Below are 20,922 nucleotides of genomic sequence, written 5' to 3'. Positions count from 1 at the left end.
CCTTAAGGACTTCCTCTACTCAGTTAGCCCAAAGACAGTCCTTTCAGGACAGAAATAATGGCAACAATGCTTGACTACCTTGCCCTACTTCCCCTTGCTCTCACTGCCTACCCCTCTGGAAAGAAATCACCTCAGACAACTGGATGCTGACAGTAGTGAAAAATGGATGCAGGAAAAACCCACCCCTCAGGGCATTCCTTTCCCACCCAAAAATCAACTCCTCCTAATTCAACACATTATACAGAACCTACGGGCTCAAGGCACCATAGAACCCGTCCCATTAGGACAAGAAGGAAAAGGTTTCTACTCCAGACTTTTAATAGTTCCAAAAAAGGATGGACCGTGGAGACCAGTCCTGGACTTGTCCTTCCTAAATTTTTATCTAAACGCCCCCTCTTTCAGAATGCTGTCTCTGCAGATCCTGCTTCCACTACTGCCACCATGAGCTTTCATGGCCACTTTGGACCTGAAGGAGGCTTACCTCCACATCCCCATACACCCAAACCACAGGAAATACTTTTGTTGGGCCCTGCTCTCATTTTCAGGTTTGTCCACTGCGCTAAGAGTTTTCACAAAATGCCTAGCTCCCTCTATAGCATTCTGCAAAACTAAGGGCATACAGAACTGTCCATACCTGGACGATATCCTCATTCTAGCAGAACAGGAAGAGATCCTCAGAAAACATCTCCAGTTCTCAATGTCCCTGCTTCAGGGACTAGGTTTCACTCTGAACCTTCCCAAATCATCCCTTTCCCCAGAACAAGACAAGGTCTTGCTAGGGTGCAGGATCCAGACAGACCTAATGAAGGCATTTTTACCCCAAGAAAAAGTAATCTCCCTGACAAATCATTTCCAGGACCTTCTCCACACAGACCAGTTGTCAGCAAGACAGTTCTTGCATCACCTGGGTCTTATGGCAGCCACCACCCCCAAGCTTCCCCTAACCAGGATGTACATGAGGAAACTTCAGTGGTATTTAAAGAATGTATGATCCCAGCACAGTCATCCTTTAGACTCCCAAATACCCTTCCTTCCTTGTCTACAAACAGAACTAAGGTGGAGGATATAACAAATTCAAAGGAATCCAGGCCTTCCTCTGCACACACCCATGCCAGCTCAGCACATGCACACACATGCTTCAGATCTGGGCTGGGGGGCTACTGTGAAGGAACTCAAGGTACAAGCACCTTGGTAGGCATCCATCCTAAAAAAGCATATCTATGTCAGGGAAATGACAGTGGTTCTGTTAACCCTGAAGGCCTTTCTGCATATCCTTCAGCCAGGCCCACTACTAATCTTTACAGACAACACCACTGTCATGTGATACATCAACAAACCGGGGAGGACCAGGTCCTACCTCCTGTGTAGGCTGGCAGTGCAAATTTGGGATTTAGCCTCACAGAGCAGCCTATCCCTATAGGCAACATACATCCGTTTCCAGGACAACCAGCTGGCAGATTTTCTAAGCAGATCATTCTCCCTACATCACGAGTGGATGCTACACAGGGAAGTTTTTCTAGACATTGTCTACCGGTGGGGTACCCCTCAAGTAGATCTGTTTGCCTCACTCTGAATAGACAACTGACCAAATTCTGTACCAAACACCACTCACCACTAACTTGTAGAGTGAACGCCTTCACCATTTCATGGGAGGGATGGTTTCTGTTTGCCTTTCCACCCTTCCCTTTCATTCAGAAGGTCCTCCTGAAGGTCAGGAGAGACATGCCAAAAATCTTGTTGGTGACCCCCTACTGGCCAAGGCAGCATTGGTTCCCCCTTCTACAGTCGCTTGCAAAGGGCAGTCACCACAAGTTGTCTCATAAGGTGGACCTGCTCACAAAACAGAAGGGAACTTTCATACATCCACATCTAGAGATGCTGAACTTGACTCTCTGGGTGATAAACTTCTAGTACCCTTCAGACACCGCTACACAGCGGACATGCTGTCTATCCTACAGGAGGCCAGGAAACCTAATACAAGGAGAACCTACATTTCTTAATGGCAGAGATTTTCCATATGGTGTCTCCAAAGACATAAGGACCCCATTCTAGCAGATGTCCCCTTAGTCTTGGCTTATGTGTGTGAATTGATTAAAGTAGACCTTTCATACTCTTCTGTGAAAGTACACATCTCTGCTATCTCTGCCTACCTACCTCTGGAACCTCCTTTACTCTCCAGGTTATATGTAAATCTGTTCTTAAAAGGGTATTACGCATAAGACCTCCCAGAAAGCCTACTCCACCACCCTGGGACATGAACTATATCCTGGAGAAACTTACGCAACCTCCATTTGAACCAGCTACTTCTGCATCACTGCAGATGCGCACATGGAAAACAGTCTTGCTGGTAGCCATCACTTCTGCAAGAAGAGTGTCAGAGCTTCAAGCACTCATGGCATGCCCCCTTACACTGTCTTCCATAAAGACAGGGTGACCCTGTGCACCAACCCCTCCTTCATGCCCATGGTGGTCAGCGAAGTTTCACTAAACCAATCAATTCACTTGCCTACCTTTTTCTTCTCTCCTCAGAATGACAGTGAGAGAATACTACACTCTCTGAACGTTCACAGGCAATTAAGATTTTTATCTGGACAAAACAAAGACCAACAGAAAATCAAACCAACTCTTTGTTTCCTTCCATCCCAGAAGCCTGGGCAAGGCAGTCTCTAAACAGACTATTTTCTGTTGGATCAAAAATACAATTTCTCTCTGCTATTCATACCACAGAAAGGCCCTGAATCAAGGGAACAAGGCTCATTCCACTAGAGCAGTAGCTTCTTCCAAAGCATTCTTCAAAGACTTGGGCACAGCTACCATCCTTGAAGCAGCCACCTGGTCCACTGTGCATACCTTCACCAAGCATTACACACTGAACTATATTTCCAGAGCCAGAGCAGGTTTTGCTAGGGCAATCCTGCAAGGATTTCTGGAATCCACTACCTCTTCCTCCACCCTTCCTCCTTCCTGAGCTGTGGTACTTTCCTACAGTATGAATACTGAAACATGAGAATAGTTGTGTAAAATCTTAGCATAACCATAGATGTCCTTCTCTTCCATGTTGTAGTATTCCTTCCCTCCCTCCTTCCTGACCCCCTTCTTAAATATTTGCAGGGCTAAGAGACTCCATTGAGCCCTTACCATCACTAGGTCCATTCTGGGTCAGTCTGTGGCATTTCACCTGCCTGAAAGGCATCTTTTGGCATCTCCTAGGCTACTGTCCGACTGGGCAGTTAGTTTTGAGGTCTGTGCCTGCAGACATCACATTTAAGGCCCTTGGTTTATGACCACATGTCACATCCCATGCACCTGCAGCCACCAGGCTGAAAGCTTTTGTATAGGAGCCGATGTTCGGGTCGCCTGAGGTGGAGGATCCCACAGTATGAATACTGCAACATGGACGAGAGGGACATCTATGATTATGGTAAGATTTTACACAACTGTTCTTTGTAGCTGTTGCTCAGAAGAAACTTTAGACCACATATTTTAAATGTGTAATTTGATCAAAGGGTTTGGCGAATTGATTGCTAGAAATTGTTTTGCCCTGATTTTCAGAAACAAAATGTAAATAGGATTTGTTATGTTTTTATGTGATGGTTTAGGGCTACAGTCTCATGATCCACACTACAAATCACCTAATATATAGTGAGGTTGACCTTAAGAACATCTGGAAAATGCACATTACTATCTCAGATTATAACCTGCACTATCCTACAAGAAAAAGTTCTGCATTGAGCGACTACAGACAATAGTTATCACTACTGGCTTTCAGGATTTTACTCACCTTGCTCTCAGTGCATTGCTAACTTACCAACAGTTATTGAAATTTGGCTAAAATTGTTGTGTTCTCACAAACACACACATACACATGTACGGACTTGGTTTTCTAAAGGGGGTAATGATAGCTTTGTAGTGCCAGTATCACTATTTCTGTCTTCTTTACAAGAATTCACTAACACTAGCTAGATGTGTTTAGCACAGCAAAAAACACAGGTACTGTCTACTGCTAAGATAATGTCCTCATAATACATTTGTGTGGTAGCTGAGGCTAATGAGCCACTCTTCGAAAAGTGGATGCCAGCAGTTAATAAGTCACTAAAACTGCAGGTATGCCACCAGCCATAAGTTATTAAAGTTAAATAGCAGAAAACAGCACAAAATAAAAATAAGTAAACTGTTTGAACATGCAGGTGGGATTTAGAAAAACACTAGCTCTCAGCTGTGGTATTTGGAAAAAAATGGTAGCTATCACCTGTTTGATCCTGATAGTACTACTAGCTGAATGTTTACTATAAGCTACCCCAACTTTAAAAGCATTTAGCAGTTGAAAGCTCACAGGCAGAAGGTTTCAGAAATAAGCTCTCATTCCAGAGAAATCCTGTGCATTCTGAAGTAAAGCAGATGCTAACTGAACTCAAAAGAGTTGCACTTTGGCATTAGAAGAGTCCTTGTATTCAAATATTTTTTTAATTTTCCAAATAATATAATGTTTAGCAATACAATCATCAATAAACAAGTATTATAAACCTGTATATGCACTATGTAAAAAAAAAAAAAGAAATCATAATCCAGAAGTCCTTGTACTTTTTTGTACTTGCAAAATGTCAACATTGTGTCTTGGAGGTAACAGTAACTGCTACTTTGTCAATTATGTCTCATATGGCAAGTCCCCCCCTGCAGTTAGCTAAGCATTTGAGTTTCCCAATTTCCTTTAGAGTTCAAATTTTAAATATAAGCATCCTCTTTAGAGCACCACTTAGCTCTGTAGAAAGTTTTAGTCATGTTAAGGTAGCATGACTTTAGGCATTAAATAAATTATACAAATGTGTAGAAAACATTTTAGTATCCTTTACTTGCTGTATCTCCCCTTAAAGGGGTGATTTAAAAAGCTTGTTTCAGCTACACATTGTACTTATTTTACTGCCTGCACTTTAACAAAGTCAATTTTGTGTTTAAATTACCTGTTTTACTGTTCTAGGCTAAACACTCAAGTGTGATAGCCGTTTCTGTGCATTCAAAGTGTGTTTTTATTGTATTTGCTTTATTTTCTGGATAAAAAAACAACTTGTTTTCCCGACTTTCTAAGCTAGTATAGTCCAGTTTTCAGGTTAGTGCTGAATTCATGGCTATGTTACAAGTTTCTGTGTTTGCCCATACCTTACTTGGATAGAAGGAAGTTTCTCTGTTCACCTGTAAGAGAGGGGAGCTTTGAGCAGCCTGCCTGTCCCTGGAGGAGTGGTTTCTGCCTAGAAATTACTAGTTTATTGGCCATTTTGGGCTAATTTCTATGTCTTTCATTTCCCTGCTATAAAACCCGCATTTGCGCGGTTTTGCGTCCCGGGCAGTGCTGTTTAGCTAGGGTATAACTATTCCCGGCTCCACAAAGTGTAGTATTAAATTTTTCCCTTGGAACTAGACAAACTTTCAACTTAAGCACTCAAACCATTCACTTCTCAGCCCGGCACTTGTTCTAAACTCATAGCAAGCACTGATTAACTTTAGCACTAGACCCCCTATACTGTAGAGAAGGACAAGGCTCTCTATTCGACCTTACCATCCAATCAGTAAAACAGTTCACTGTACCTATCCAGGCATGTCCAAAGAGCAGTTTCAGGTGTACTTTCCAGTCCAACTGGTGAATCTGGGCATTTTGAGGCAGTGTTACAACTGCCTCATGTACACAGACAACCCTCTCCTCCTACCACCAAACACTAATACATGCGAGAGATGCAATTATACAGCCAGACTGGAGGGTAAGCTCTCCCAACCCAAGACTGGACCAGACAGTCAAGAGGAGAAGGGAACTACTTGCATCACACCACCAGTCTCACATAGACATATGAAACCAGCACCAGCAAAAAATGCACATAAATACACAAAAACATACTTGGAGGCTCTAAATAAAAATCTGCAAAAGCAACAGAGACCTCCACAGCAGACACCCAAGCAACCTCCACCCCCCAACACAAACCATGAAACATATACTTCACAAAACCAGTGTGCCACACAATCACAGCCCTTAAGGCAAAATAACATACCCAACACACTAGTATTAGGTGACTCTATAGTCAGGCAGACTGACGTCCCACTCACTAGGCTGAACAAGGAGAAGGTTACTGTTAGCTGCCTGTATGGTGCCAGGATCTACCACATAACACAAGCACTCAGGTCACTCCAGAACAAGTACAATTGTGACTCTGTCATTGCCCATGTTGATGTGATTGACCTGAGCCATACCTCCCTGGACTACATGAAAAGAGACATGGAAGAGCTCTCTGATCACATAGCCCAGGCTGGTATGACCCTGATCTTCAGTAGCATCCTGCCCTCACCAAGAATGATACCACAGAATAAAGAATAAATTATCAATTTCAACAATTGGGTAAGCTTCTGGTGTCATTCAAAGGGGATCCAGTGTCTGTCAGCTGGGGATCACATGCTCGACAAGTCACGCTGCTTCGCTAGAGACAGCTTGCACCTGTCACCCTTAGGCTTTCGAATACTGGCCAAGGCTCTTGCCACCCCCGTAGTGCCTGTTTTAGGCAAGGCTCAAAAGACAATCCCACTGCCGTAAATAGCACAAGTAACAAAAAACTGAGGGTAATGCTGCTCAATGGCAGAAGTCTAAAACTCAAAATGCACGCACTCGAGGAACTCCTCAGTATGGAGAGAATTGATATATGTGCAATAACAGAATCCTGGTTTAAGGCTCCAGAGAGCACCCCAGTACTACCAGGCTACAACTCATACCATACATTTCGGCCACAAAACCCAGACCGAAATACAAAAGGCGGGGGCATATCCATATTCATCAAGGATACTCACACCTCCAGGTTAGTGGCACAGCACGATGCTTCAGAGATCATCCACGTGCAACTAACAACGGGCAAAACTGCAATTCAAATTGTAGCTTGCTACAGATCACCCACCATGTCCTAGGACCCGCATTCCGCATTTCTGGAAACACTGGGAAACATAAAGGTCCTGCCAAACACCCTGATATTGGGTGATTTTAATTACCCAAACATTAACTGGGAGAACTACTCAAGTACTAACTCCCTTGCACAACATTTCCTAGAATTTATAAACTCAAACACCCTGGATCAACTGGTCAACACCCCCACCAGAGGAGACAACATATTAGACCTGATCATCACCAAAATGGGTTCCACAGCAGAGGTCAACCTTTCGTTGGTTAGATCTGACCATAAACTAATCACTGTGGGTATCCACATTCCACCCCCACCCCCAGTCAAAGAAACTACCGTGAAAAACTTTTCAAAAGCAAACTTCATGTTACTTAAGACCGAGATGGAAAGTTTCAAAGCCCCCATGCTAAAGGATAATGCTGCCTAAGCTGCAAAATCCTTTACTAATGCACTCTTATGTGCACCTAGAAGAATGCATGGATCGTGCTATTCCAAGCAAAACCAAGACTCACTCCTCCAAGAAAAGGAAACCAGTCTAGTGAACCTCTGCCATAAACAAAGCTATACAATAGAAGGAGGAAACTAGTACAGAAAAGAGTAAAATCCCAAGAGGGTAAGACATCCCTGATCAGTATCAGCAAGAAACTACGATCCCTCATAAAATCATCCAAGGCTAGCTTCGAAAGAAAAATTGCCAAGGACACCAAAGATAACCACAAGCCATTATTTAACTATGTCAAGAATGTAAGTGGCAGTTCTCAGATCTGCTTGGAGTTAATGCAGAATGGCACAAAATACACTGAACCGACCGATATTGCCAACATCCTGGCAGACAGGTTCAGTGCAAACTTCACCCCCAAAAGGGCCCATAACTATACCAGAAGAATGTAGTGCCCCTGAAATCACAGACACTCAGGTTAAAACAGCCCTCTCCAAAGCCAAAAACACAGCATCAATGGGACCGGACGGTGTCCCAGACTGCATCCTACATGAGCTCAAAGATTAACTAATCCCTCACCTAAACACACTGTTCAAACTCAGCCTCTCCACAGGCTACATGCCTATAGAGTGGCACACAGCAACGGTTATTCTGCTCCATAAGTGTGGAACCACAACAGATCCCTGGAACTATCTCCCTATAAGCCTGACTAGCTTGGTCTGCAAGGCTATGGAGCACATCATCATGGATCTCATTAACAGAGACATTGGAAACCTCCAAACACTGGACCCCTACCCAGTTCGGCTTTGTTAAAGGGCAGATCATGCCTCCTAAACCCGGTGGACTTATTTGAGACAGTTCCCAAGGCTATAGACGAGGGAAAGGTGGTCCACACAGCCTACCTAGACTTCGCAAATGCCTTTGACACCATTCCCGTATTATAGACAAGCTCACCAGCCTGAACATAAACCCCTGCGTCACGAGGTGGGTTGCCAACTGGTTCACGGACAGAACCCACATGGTAAGATTTGCGGGAGCTAGGTCTCACTTTAAACCGGTTACAAGTGGCATTCCCCAGGGCTCAGTTCTAGGACCCCTCCTGTTCGGCATATACTTCTCAGAGGTACATGCAAGCACAGAAGGTATATGGCTGACCAAGTTCGCTGAAGACTGCAAACTAGGGGCTGTAATTGACTGTCTGACTGACACAGACATCCTCCAAAAGGGTCTCACTGAGACAGATACCTGGTGTCAAAACCATGGCCTCAAGCTAAATGCCAAAAAGTGCATAGTCATCCCCTTTGGAAAAAACAAAGTACCCACTAACTACCACATAGGTGGTAGCCCCCTAAATATGGAAGATGTAATAAGGGATCTTGGGACCCAAGTAGATAGTAATCTCTCCTTTGATAATCACATTGCCAAAGTGGATAGAAAATCTTTCTATGTGGCCCACCTAATCACAAAAAGGTTTGCATCCTGATCAAAAGAGGTCATTGTGCCCCTCTATGCATTACTCATCAGACCCATCATATAGTGCAACACCCCATTTCGGATTTACCTTACAAGACACTTGCAATAGCTTTAAAGACCACAGAAGTACCTCACCAAGAGGATCACTGGCCTCAGACAGATGCCCTATGCAGCTCGACTGAAGAAACTCCAGCTCTGTTCGGTCGCATGCCGCCTACTCGGAGGTGATCTGTGCCTGACAAACAAGGCCATGTCCAACCCAGAATTGATGGACATGCTTCACCTAAAGAAAACCATATCCCCTCGAGCCACATGCTGTAGGGATCTAAACCCAAAAACAAAAATAAATAGGACGTGCTGGAGGGATAGATTCCTGTCCCAGAGACTACCCATGCAGTGGAACAAGATTCCAATCTAAATTAGGCAAAGCTCCTCGCTAACACTCTTCAAGAGAAACCTTGATGAGTGGATGGGAAATAGAAAGTTTACCCTGGGGATCACTTCAATGGCTGTGCTGGACAGAGGCACAAGGAACTAATCTAAGGGGGCGGCAAAAGCCAACACAATTCCGGCCAGGCTTATAAATGCCTTCGGGCAGATATCCTAGTACCTACCTATGAACCTATAAAGCAGGTCTTTTACATTGTACATTTCTACTGCTTCTTTACTATGTGGAGCAATCAAAGGTTCTTATGGAGTCCCTCATAGTTTATATAAAAATGTACATGATGGCAGAATTTTTAATTTGGATATCATTTTGCTTAGTTGCATGTGGTCTAAAGAGAGGATTACATGGTGAATTTTTGTGATATCTTTTAAATGTTGTAATAAAGCCGTCTGCTGTTTTGAGTAAGTGCCGTGGTTTCTGTAAAACTCACCTAAGCTAACACCAACTCAGGTATGTAGGACCACAATTTACCATTTCATCTATTCCAGCACCTTGGGAGTGTAGGACCCTGTTAATGCCATACTACTGTTTCAGTTTAGGAGAATGAATCTTTGTACCTAGTTTAGGAATAGAACCCATAGCCTCCTGGTCTTGCTGACATCAAAGACAAATGTGTAACCTGTTGAACATGTGGTACTGATCAATGTTGTAAGATAGTGTTGATTTAGTTTTCATCTTTAAAGTACTTTGACCTTTTGAAATGGACTTCAGAAGCAAACTGGGTTGACTTGGTAACACTGATGATACTTAACTAGTTTTTGAAATTATGATGGCTGCGCACAGTACAAGTTTATAAATATAGTTTTCTCATTTTTGTGTAGGTGCTTTGGTAGATCAAGGAGTCTTTGAAGATCTAACACGAGAATATATTCCTCAGCTGTATGAGAAGATGCAGGAGCTTGGTGTGATCTCTACTATTTCATTGTCATGGTTCCTCACTATCTTCCTAAGTGTTATGCCCTTCCACAGTGCAGTGGTGGTTGTAGACTGTTTCTTTTTTGATGGCATTAAGCTCATCTTTCAGGTTTCCCTTGCAGTCCTAGAGGCCAATATGGAGAAACTGCTGAACTGTGCTGATGAGGGGGAGGCCATGACTGTCCTAGGCAGGTAAGTCACTAGTCTTGCTTAGCCTTCTTTTTGATTCTTGGCTCTTCATTGTAAATCGGTCTCTTTCTGTCACATGACAGAAGTTTTAACTGAAGTAAAAAGAAAGTAATACTGGGGTATCCAGTGTAGCCACTATGGGTAAGTTATCACCCCCTGTGGTTCCTTTTAAAGGCTGGGGTTATAGCTGCCTGTATCCATTAGAGATATAGGTGCCAAATCAGAGTTGAGTTTCTGGTTCTCCACCCAGTCCAGGTTACATTTGAATTGGGTTAGGGAGGAACTCTGCTTCACATGGGTGAGGAGCCTCTTTCAGAGAAGTAGTAATCTCTGGAATATATACCTCTCTCTCCAGCAGGTGCCATTTATATCACAGACAAAGTTTAAGTCTTTAGAGTGGATAACTTTGGTGCTGATTGTTTTGTGGATATGCAGGAGATCCATCAGGGGAGGTTTGAAGATGTCTTGTATGCCTATTGTAGATCCCCCCTCATAAGCCTGTAGGAGACCAAATACAGGGATAGGGCTTTCAGGTGGTCTACACTGGACTTGATATTTACACCCTGTATTCTTTTATTGAAGAACCTTTGTGGATGATCCAATTGTTTGATGTTCCTGGTTAGGTACATATAGAAAAGGGCTTTGTACTCAACGGTAAGTCTGTTGAGAGCCAAATACAGTGGAACAATGACCTCCTTAGAACTAAATGCTTTACCCGAATTTAAAAATTGTGCAACACAGAATGATTTCCACACTTAGTTGACACATGATGGTTAAAAGCTATAATACTTTCTGTACATTCCCAAGTCCCTGACTTACTGGGTTGAGTCTTAGGGGTATGTTATCAATATGGAAGTTACCAGGAGTGTCCGACTTCCTGAAGGATACATTTGTGCATTTTTTGGCATTTAGTTTTAATCATTGTCTCTGACACCAGTTATTTGTCTATGTCATCCCTTCTTGGAGAACATTAGTGATGGTGGTGGGGTTCTAAGACTGCTCTTAATTTGCAGTCATCTGCAAATTTGGTTAGAGGCCCTTGACTTCAGAGAAGTAGATTTCAAAAAGAAATGGTCCCTGGACTGGTCCCTGAGGGACTCTGCTGGTGTCTGGCCTCTTTGTAAGGGTGGACTCCTAATTCTGACTTCCTGCAGCCTGTCTGTTAGCCAGCTGGTTATCCACCGGGTATCATAAGGGTTAATACCTAACCTCTTGAGTTTTTCAACCATGCATGAGGGCAGTATTGTGGCAGATGCCTTGGCCAGGTTAAAGTAAGCAGTGTGCACTGTTTTGCTCTTGTCCATTGTTTTGATGACCTTCTCAAAGAATTTCACCATGTTGAATAGTCATGACCCACCCTTGAAGAAACCAGACTAGGTTGGGAGCCGTGTCTGGAGGTTTCTTGTGTCATTATAGATAATTTCCATGGCTTTGCACATGACATTAGTGATTGAGTCTATAGTTTCCAGGGTCCATAGATGGCCTGCCTTTTTGCAGAGGGATGATGGTGCTGTTTTCCATTCATGAAACATGAAGTTTCTTTGGAGGCCACGGTTAAATAGAGATTTCAGAGAGCCTGATAGGTCACGTTTCATGCTATTTAGAAGGTGACCTGGGATTAGCAAGGCCTATTGATGCAGTGTTCTTGGCCTTAGAGACATTATTGAGGACCTGATGCCTACTGATATTTGGGGAGTTATATTTTATGGTATTTCCTGAAGAGAGGCTTGGGAGAAAGAATGGTAAATTTAGAGGTGAATTTGTCTGATGGTAGGTTTGCTATGTTTTCTGTTTTGTAGCCAGACAAGAAACCCTAAAGGGAGACTGAGAATAAGGTATTTTGTACATAAGCATTGAATCCATTGATTCATGTATACTCACTGTCACTCTGATATGTGGCATTACGCTCTGTTTCTGTTGGAGATGTTGCATTGAATTTATCAGTATGCAAAATATAGTAATAGCCTAAAATACTTTACTGACCTTGCATTACATCAGAAGTAATATCCTTTATATTTCAAAGAAAATTTTATTTTCATTTTTAGCCTGCCATAGTTAGGAGTAACTAAAGTTGTGGGGGTCAGACTTGGAGTAGTGCTACACTGAAATCCCTAAGGGTTGAATAGTAATTTTGTGACTGATAACCCTGTTGTTTTCTGAAACTTTCATAATGATATCTCAATGATGACGTCATACCTAGTAATAGATGCTGCTACAGTCTGGCATTTTTCATTGGGTTGGCATGCTGAACTTCTGCATAGTATGCAGAGGGGGTTGATTGTCTGGAATACTTCTTTACTGAGTTATCTTTACATCAGAAGTAAAATTCCTATATATTTCACATCAGATTTGTTTGTTTTCATTTGTGGCATACCACAGCTAGCATGCTATAGTCACGGGCAAGTGTTGGGAGCAAATTCAGTGTTGTGCTCCACTGATGCCCGTAAGTGTAGAGAATGAATTATAGGAGCTTTTGTGGCTGAGCACTGTGTTATTGTATGATGTTTTCTTAAGAAATCTCAAAGATTGGAAAATGACTATATAATGGCTCTACATCCAGAGGCCTTCACTGCAACAATCTGCCATTTGGCATAATACTTTTTCCCCACTGGGCTGTTGTGAAGAACTTCACTATGCAGAGGACACAGTACAGTAATGGCCTATAATACATTTTTACTGAACTCTGAGGAATTGAGAAGTGTAAATCCTGTATATTTCACCAGAAACAATATACTGTTTATACTTACAGAATACCTTAACTAATATGGCATGGTTTTGAACAAGCTAAAGAGGTAGTGTTAAATTCAATGTTGCTCTGCACTGAAAACCCTAAGGTCAGTAGCTGAACACACTGTTTTCACTTCATGAAGGTTTCATAAGCAAATATCACAGAATGACCGAGCTGTGGTCTTTTGTACATAGATATCATTGATTCAGAGGACTTCACTGCCACAGTATAGCATTTTATTGATTTCACTACCACAGTCTGACATTTTACACTGTGCTTGGTTTCATTGAGATGTAGTGTTGAACTTCTGCTCAGTATACAACATACAGTAATGGCCTAGAATACTTAATTACTGAATTGTCATGACATCAGAGGCAATATGTATAGGTTCATAGGCATGTACTAGACTGTCAGCCTGCAGACTGCTACAAACATAGCCAATAATCAGAGGTCAGAAGCAAACCCTATCTGTACCTTGTATTTGTGAAGTAAAGAACCTAATCATTATGACAACTCCTCCCCATATATATATATATATATATATATATATATATATATATATATATATATATATATATATAGGTTCATAGGTATATATACTAGGCTGACGACCACATGAGCTTTTTAAGCCTAGCCATGCATCCAAAATGTATCTGACAAGTGTTGGGAATCTAAGACTAAAAATTCTAAGGGATATATGTCGCTTAATGTTTTGGTGGTCAAGCATTTTGTTCATTAGGGACATAGGTGCCAGGCCAGGGGTGAATTTGTGATTCCACGTCTTGTAGTCCAAGTTATGGTTGAATTGGGTTAGTGAAGAACTCTGCCTCACATGGATGGGAAGCCTGTTCCAGAGCGGGGTTAGTCTCTTAGACACATACCTGTCCTCCAATATATCTTATTTACGTAGCAAGCAAGGTTTAAGTACCTTGATTGGGTAATTTTAATACTATTTTTTGTAGGTATGTAGAAGGTCATCAGAGAGGGACTGAAGGATGGCTTGAATACCAGCCATAGATCATCCCCTCAACAGTCTGCAGGAGACCAAGTGCAGGAATAGAGACTTAAGGTTGTATAAAATTTGCTACACACCAAGCTAAAAAGTCATAATTTTGAGCAGTTGTACAGGTGGGTTCAAATTCAGTATCATGTTGTATTGAAACTCTTAAGGGAAGCAACACAGTTTTAGGTTGTTTTGTAGCTGAACACACAGAGATGCATGTTTCATAGTCAAATCTCAAAGAGGGACAGCAGTAGTACTTTTTATAGATAGACACCGGATCCATTGGTTCAGAGACCTTCATGACAGCAGTCTGATATATTGCATTATACCAAGTTTCTTCTAGGGATGCTGGGAATAGCTTCTTTGCAGTATGCATATTACAGTAGTGACCTAGAATACTTCTTTACCAAAGTAATTATATTGTAAGTCATATATTTCACCAAAAAAAGTTTTTCATTTTCATTTTGCAATAGTTTACATGATGTAGTATTAACCACTATAGATGTTGTAGTCACTGAGATCCCTGAAGGTAGAATAGCAGTCTTAGCTGCCTTTTGCATCTTAACACATTAATTGCTGTAACTTTCAAAGTGAAATCTCAAATTGAGGCCAAGATATTGGTACAATCTCCATTACCTTTCTGACATGTTACGTTATACTGTTTCCACTGGAGATTTTGTGTTGAGCTCCTCAGTATAGAGTGTACAGTAATGACCTAGAGTGCTTCTTCACTGATTTGTCATTACACCAGAAGTTAAAAAATCTTACCCGAAGATGTGATTGATTTTTTTTTCATTTGCAACATTTCATTACCTGCTTATCATAGTCTTGAGCAACTAAAGTGGTTGAGGTCAAATTCAGCATTATAACACACAGAAATCCTAACAGTAGAGTAGCAGCCTTCAGAGTCATTTTGTAGTTGGTCATTCTTAAGGGGGTTGATATGTGGACTTTTATAAACAGCCTTTACTTGTCATATGTCTGACATTTTCCTTGTTGAACAAAGAATGCAGTAATATTACTATTTTAAAATTGAAAATAAAAAAGAAGTAAACATTCTCTGTATATTTCAAGTAAAAAATATATGTACATTTTTTATTTGCAACGTGCATAGCTGGGTGAAATGTTCATTGTTATAAAAAAACTTGGGGCCTAAATTATTAGCCATTCAAAAGTTTTCAGCTATTAGGATCTGAGTCATACACCTTTCCACAAAACCATTGATCTATTAACATTTTGAAAGTTGCCAAGCTTTCTACTCTCCTTAGGCATGCTGGCATGGTATTCCACAATCTACGTGCTCTGTGATAGAGAAGAAGTTCCCTAACATAATTCTCAAGTATGGTAATGAGGCAAGGATAGAATTAATTCTAATATCCATTGAATGTTGATTACATTCTACCCCTAAGATTTGAAGCCAGTATCTTATTTTTTATCACTTTTGAAGGTCATTATCAAGTCACCCCAGCCAGCTCCTTAAGTTTGTCACAGTAGTGTAGTTGTTTAATTCTAGCTCTCTGTTTAGTAAAAGTTTGATGAAAATTCTCAAGTTTTTTTTAGTTGTGTCTGGTTATACCTGCAAAAGGAAGTACAGTGTTCCACAACTAGTCTTACAGCTAGCTGACTTGTATAAGGAAGCCAAAACTTTTGCATCTTTAATTGAGATGTATCTCAGGATATCCCTCATTAACTTGTAGAACTTCCTTAGCACATTGTTTGGTTGATTGCCAAAGCATAATCCAGAATCAACCAATAACCTTAGGCTTCAGATACTGCTATCAGTTGCCAGCACACATTCATCTTGTATGTGGGCATCCCTGTGCTTTTCTTCCTACAGTAGGATACCATGCATTTTTTGCATTAAATCTTATTTCATTTAATGTTGACCATTCACACACTGTGTCCAAATACTCATGTAACTTTCATTGGTCATTAATATTTCTTATAACAACCTCAATCTTTGTATCATCCTTGAAGTTACTTACCCAAATATTTTGGCTAGTGGGGAAATTAGTGATAAAAGTACTGAATAATATTGGTCCCAGAACCAAGCCCCAAAGAGCCTTAATTTTAACCTCAACTTCATCAGGAATGCATTCTCTGATATGCACGTTACAGCTATTCCCTTTCAACCTGTCAGCAACCCAGTTTGATATGTATGAACTAATTTTTAAGGACCCCATTTTTCTAAAATAGCACTGGTTCAAATAGCAAAATCCAAATTCACAGTGTCAGCTGAAAATCATATATGCATTGCTTTTAAAATGTTAGAATAGAAACTAATCAAATTTGTCTGGCAAGAGTGTGATGTATGTTCAACCTGACCTGAGTTGACAGTATCTGACCTGTAAGTCTCCTAAAACATTTACCAACCATGTTACACTTGCTGACCTATAATTTTTAGTGATTACAGGGATAGTGTATTTTGGCATTGGTGCCAATCTAACCCTTTTCCAAACTGTAAGAGCAAAACATGAGCTCACTGAGCACTGGAAAAGATAAGTTGAGCAGAGTATTAAATGCTTAATGATCTTGCTGTTGAAGTATCTGTTCAACCCATCTGCTGCAGCAGTCAAGTTTGGTTTTATTTTTTCAGAACATTCTATACAATGTTCCTAGTAATTACAGGGCATCCATGTATGTAACCAGTATCAGTTGTTCCTGTCTACTAGCGTAGATTTGGCACCCAGTCAAAATACTTGTGGGCAGAAATATTAACCAAATTGTCATAATTAGTAACAGTATGGTCATTTACTTTGATAGAAATATTTTCTCCCATCCTTAACATAGTTAAGCATAGGTAACATAGTACCTCAGATATATGAACAATTTCTTATTATTAGCGTTAGTATATTCTGCAAGTTTAACCTCTTAGTTTCTTTAAGACCAACAAACTTCCTTTCTATATAAACTGTTTATCCTTATATACTGCAATTTGTTTCTCATACTGGGAAACTTCTTCACTTATCCCCAAACAAGTTTCTTTTTATGACCACAAATACAAAAATAAAAATGAAAATAACGGCGGAACAGATTAATGGTTCACTTAGCAACACAAAAGTCGTCCAAACACATACAAAAGAGTGAACCAAAGCGACGTGAAGGTGAACTTGCGATATAAAACTTTAATGTATTGTATGTAAGCGCTTTCATGGTTATTTGACAACTGCTTCTTCAGACAAACGTTAAACACCTCTTAAATTTTATAACATCATCAAGTACTTACTAACGAATCATTGCATCCCAGCAGTTAACTTTTGAAGAAATATTTAAGACTTGCATACAAATTTATTTAAAGTCGTCATTCCAATAAAACATATATACAAAAAGTAAAAAACATCTACTAAAACATCATATTAATAAAATTGCAGTGTATGCAAGAACTCACAGTTCAAAGACTTACCTAATACTATAAATGTATCTCACCTACGTAGATTATTGGCTATTAAAATGGGCTTCAAGGGAACTTTATCATTTAAGCCTCTCCCAACGTCTGCCCTTAACCTAACTGTCCATCTGGTTTCAGATGTTTCCATTAGGTTCTCTATGTCGCCACATTGTTCATTCAGTCTCACTATTTCCATAACTAGAATTTTAAACCTATCACTGTAATGTGTAATATGTTTGGCAAATGCATTACTAGAAATCCCATTTTTAATTCTATATAGGTGCTGCCTAATTCCATCCTTAAATTTCCTATTTGTTTTTCCCACATAGTATGATGAACATGTAACACAGTGGGCTAAATAGACAATATCAGTGGTATCACAATATGCTTTAAGGCAAAACGAATACTCTCTTCCTGTATCAGGATGTAAAAACCTTGCCGAAGTATCAATATGTGCACAAAAGTTACATTTATTACATGGAAACGTTTCTTAGTCAAAGCCTCACGTTCGTTTTTATTCAGCTAGCATAACAATCTCTGAAGAGACTTCTTCTTCTTAAATAGGAACCTTGGTTTCTCTCCCACTACCTGTGTTATTTTAGGATTGCTCGTCAAAATAGGCCAGTACCTTTTCATTATACTAGTAACTAAATTCATGTCACTAGAAAAATAAACTGGTGTACGGACTATGTCTTCTCATCTTGTCTCCGATGTATTCACTTCCTTAGATACATGTTCAGAAAAGTATGGTCTACCACTGGTGGAACTAAGTGCTGGAATTCTGTTTAGAATTCTTTCTGTATGTTTTATATTGTATCCCCTTGTCATAAACCAGTGATAGCGAACCTATGACACACGTGTCAAAGGTGACACACCAGTGTTCACCAACATCCAAGTTACCATAGAAACTGAATGAACAAAAAAATACAATAAATATGTGACCCTGCCCTTATTTATTAATACTCAGCAACAAAAAAGTCATTAATTGATGTTAATCAAATCAAATGCAATGTGTTCCATATTTTTTTCAGTTCAGTTCAAAGTTACTGTTAAAAGTAGGGTAATTTTTTGGTGCACTATTTTAAGCCCAATCTTCAGTGCACATATTATTTTCTGTAGTGTAAGTCACTGATTTTTCTTTTCTAACAATAGACCTAGATAGTAGAACACATGATTTGACTGTATTTTTTAAATAAATGAATGTGTAAAGAATTGTTTCTCTTTTGTTGGGGGGGGGGGGGGGGGTGACACGCCAGCAGAGTCAACATAGGCATTTTCCAAACTTTTGACATGCCAAGCCCAGAAGTTTCGTCATCACTGTCATAAACCTATCTTTAAGATTATCCAATTCTATTAGAAATTCATTCTCCTCCGCATTTCATGTAGATGCTCTCAGCCCTTGTGATTTCACTATGCTAGTGAAAATATGAGTGGGATGCATACTATCCCTTTGCAATAATGTATTCCTATAGCAGTCTTTACAATAAATCTTGGCAGTAAGTGTTTCCTCTGCTGTCCTACATACCTTCACAACTATGAACTCTATTTGCTATGTGGAGAAATTCAAGGAGAATTTCAAAAAGGTTGTGGTGTTATTCAAACACTCATGAAAAATTAAGACATCACTGCTGTACCTCCCCATACTAAAAACAGGTCATTGATCAGTCTACAAAACATTACCTGTTTCCTAAAGGTGGAACTTAAAATGGTGTCTTTCTCCCATATAGCCATGACCATGTTGGCGTAGCTTTTTGCAATATTACTCGATCAAATAAGAAAATGTTTTCTAAAATGTCCTCCACTAGTAAGCATAATAAATCAGTAAACTTAAGAGCTGTAACAACTATGTCTATTCAAGTATGTTTCGAGCATATCCGCACCTACAGTATTGGAGATGACAGTAAATAAGGACTATACATCCATGGTAACAAGAAAGTACAGTATATCTTGTATGCCCCAAGAGGATGCAAAACTACAGAGGTCACACAAAAACTGATTGGAATTCCACAAAATATATTGATTGGCATTCAGGACTGGTCTTAAATGCTGTTCAACAAACAAAGAGAATGACTCCGTACACCATTTGCGACCAGAAACTATTGGTCTGAAGGGAGGTTTTAAAGGGTCCTTATGAATCTTCGGGATCCCTTGTATAACGGGTATAATGGGAGCATCAATGACAAAATAATTATACAAATCCAAGTGTATAATTCTGGATAATAAACAATCATGCAACATATTGCATATCCTCACAATCAGTTTTTGAACATCACGACAAGTTATTACTTTATACACTTCGTGATTTGCTAACATACTCTTCATAGTAATAAAATAATACTCACTATCCATGATAACAATAGACCTGCCCTTGTCGGCAGATCATGTCACAATAGTCTTACCATTCTGCAATTGTCTCAAAACTGTTCTCTGTAAAATTACAGTTTTTACACCTTTTACTTTGTGCATCATTTCTTAATAAATTGTGTAGTGCATTCTCACATAGTTTACTATATGTTTCTACTAAAGGATGCATTTTTCATAATTGTCTGTTTACAGTTAAAAGCATTCTCGAGTCTGCTACTTGATCTGTTTAAAACTTTCATTTAGTGGCTACATCTGGGAACTGTAATAGTGTGCATTACTATATTTGCATTTTTTATTTCATTACTAAATTGTAAACTGCTTTTTCATACTGAGACTTGTATTTTCTCTGTGGGTGTTCTTTGTATGTTTTTAAAGTGAGGTTTCTGTGTTCTGCTCAGGTGGCATAATCTTGATAAAGGCCTGTTGTCTAGGCTGGTAGTTTTGTTTGAGTTTCCTGTGTTTCTGGCAGCCATTTTCTGCTGATTGTCTTCATTGTTATTGAGAGTAACAAGGCCTCCTGACCTTCTGTAGTACGAATGATTGGGTAATAGCAGGGGCTGAGTAGTAATCTGATCTTCCAACTCTTCCATTCTTACTGCTATATAAACCAGGGCTTATATGGTGAACCGTACGTTCCGTATGTTCAACAAATGTAAAATAAAATAATAAATAAATAAAATTATAAAGGTTCTGCTTGTATGGCTCAGGCTCTGGATTGCATTGCATAAGTGGAAATTCCTTAAGATTCCAAGAGCAGGATAAGTTATTTCTTACACTTATTTCACTGAACTGCACTTCTGAAACGCTTATAATTGTGCTATACAGTTGATCTACATTTTGCACTGCTATAAAGCTTTTTTTTATTGTTTCACTGCATTTATGTACTGTTTTATATTCTTCTAACATTACTTAAGTGTAAACTGCTGCTTTTTCATACTGAGAGTTGTATTTTCTGTTTGTGAGTGCTCTATCCAAGCTTTTCTGTGCATTTTTGATAATTGTCTGTTTATAGTTAAAAGCATTCTCGAGTCTGCTCCTTGATCTGTTTA

General features: G+C 40.0%; 1 protein-coding gene across 3 annotated transcripts in view; it reads left to right on the top strand.

Annotated features, from left to right (window-relative positions):
• Positions 1–20,922, top strand: part of TBC1D9B (TBC1 domain family member 9B) — a 2,477,681-nt gene that overhangs the window by 1,210,990 nt on the left and 1,245,769 nt on the right. For all 3 annotated transcript variants that reach the window (XM_044069590.1, XM_044069591.1, XM_044069593.1), the window contains one exon: positions 10,108–10,393. In XM_044069590.1, coding sequence (XP_043925525.1) covers positions 10,108–10,393 — 286 coding nt within the window. The remainder of the gene's footprint in view (positions 1–10,107; positions 10,394–20,922) is intronic.

Source organism: Protopterus annectens, chromosome 4.part0 (assembly GCF_019279795.1).
Source record: "Protopterus annectens isolate FY-2018-M chromosome 4.part0, PAN1.0, whole genome shotgun sequence".
Lineage (NCBI taxonomy): Eukaryota > Metazoa > Chordata > Ceratodontiformes > Protopteridae > Protopterus > Protopterus annectens.
The sequence above is the reverse complement of the archived record's forward strand: the minus strand, read 5'-3'. Positions and strand labels throughout refer to the sequence as shown.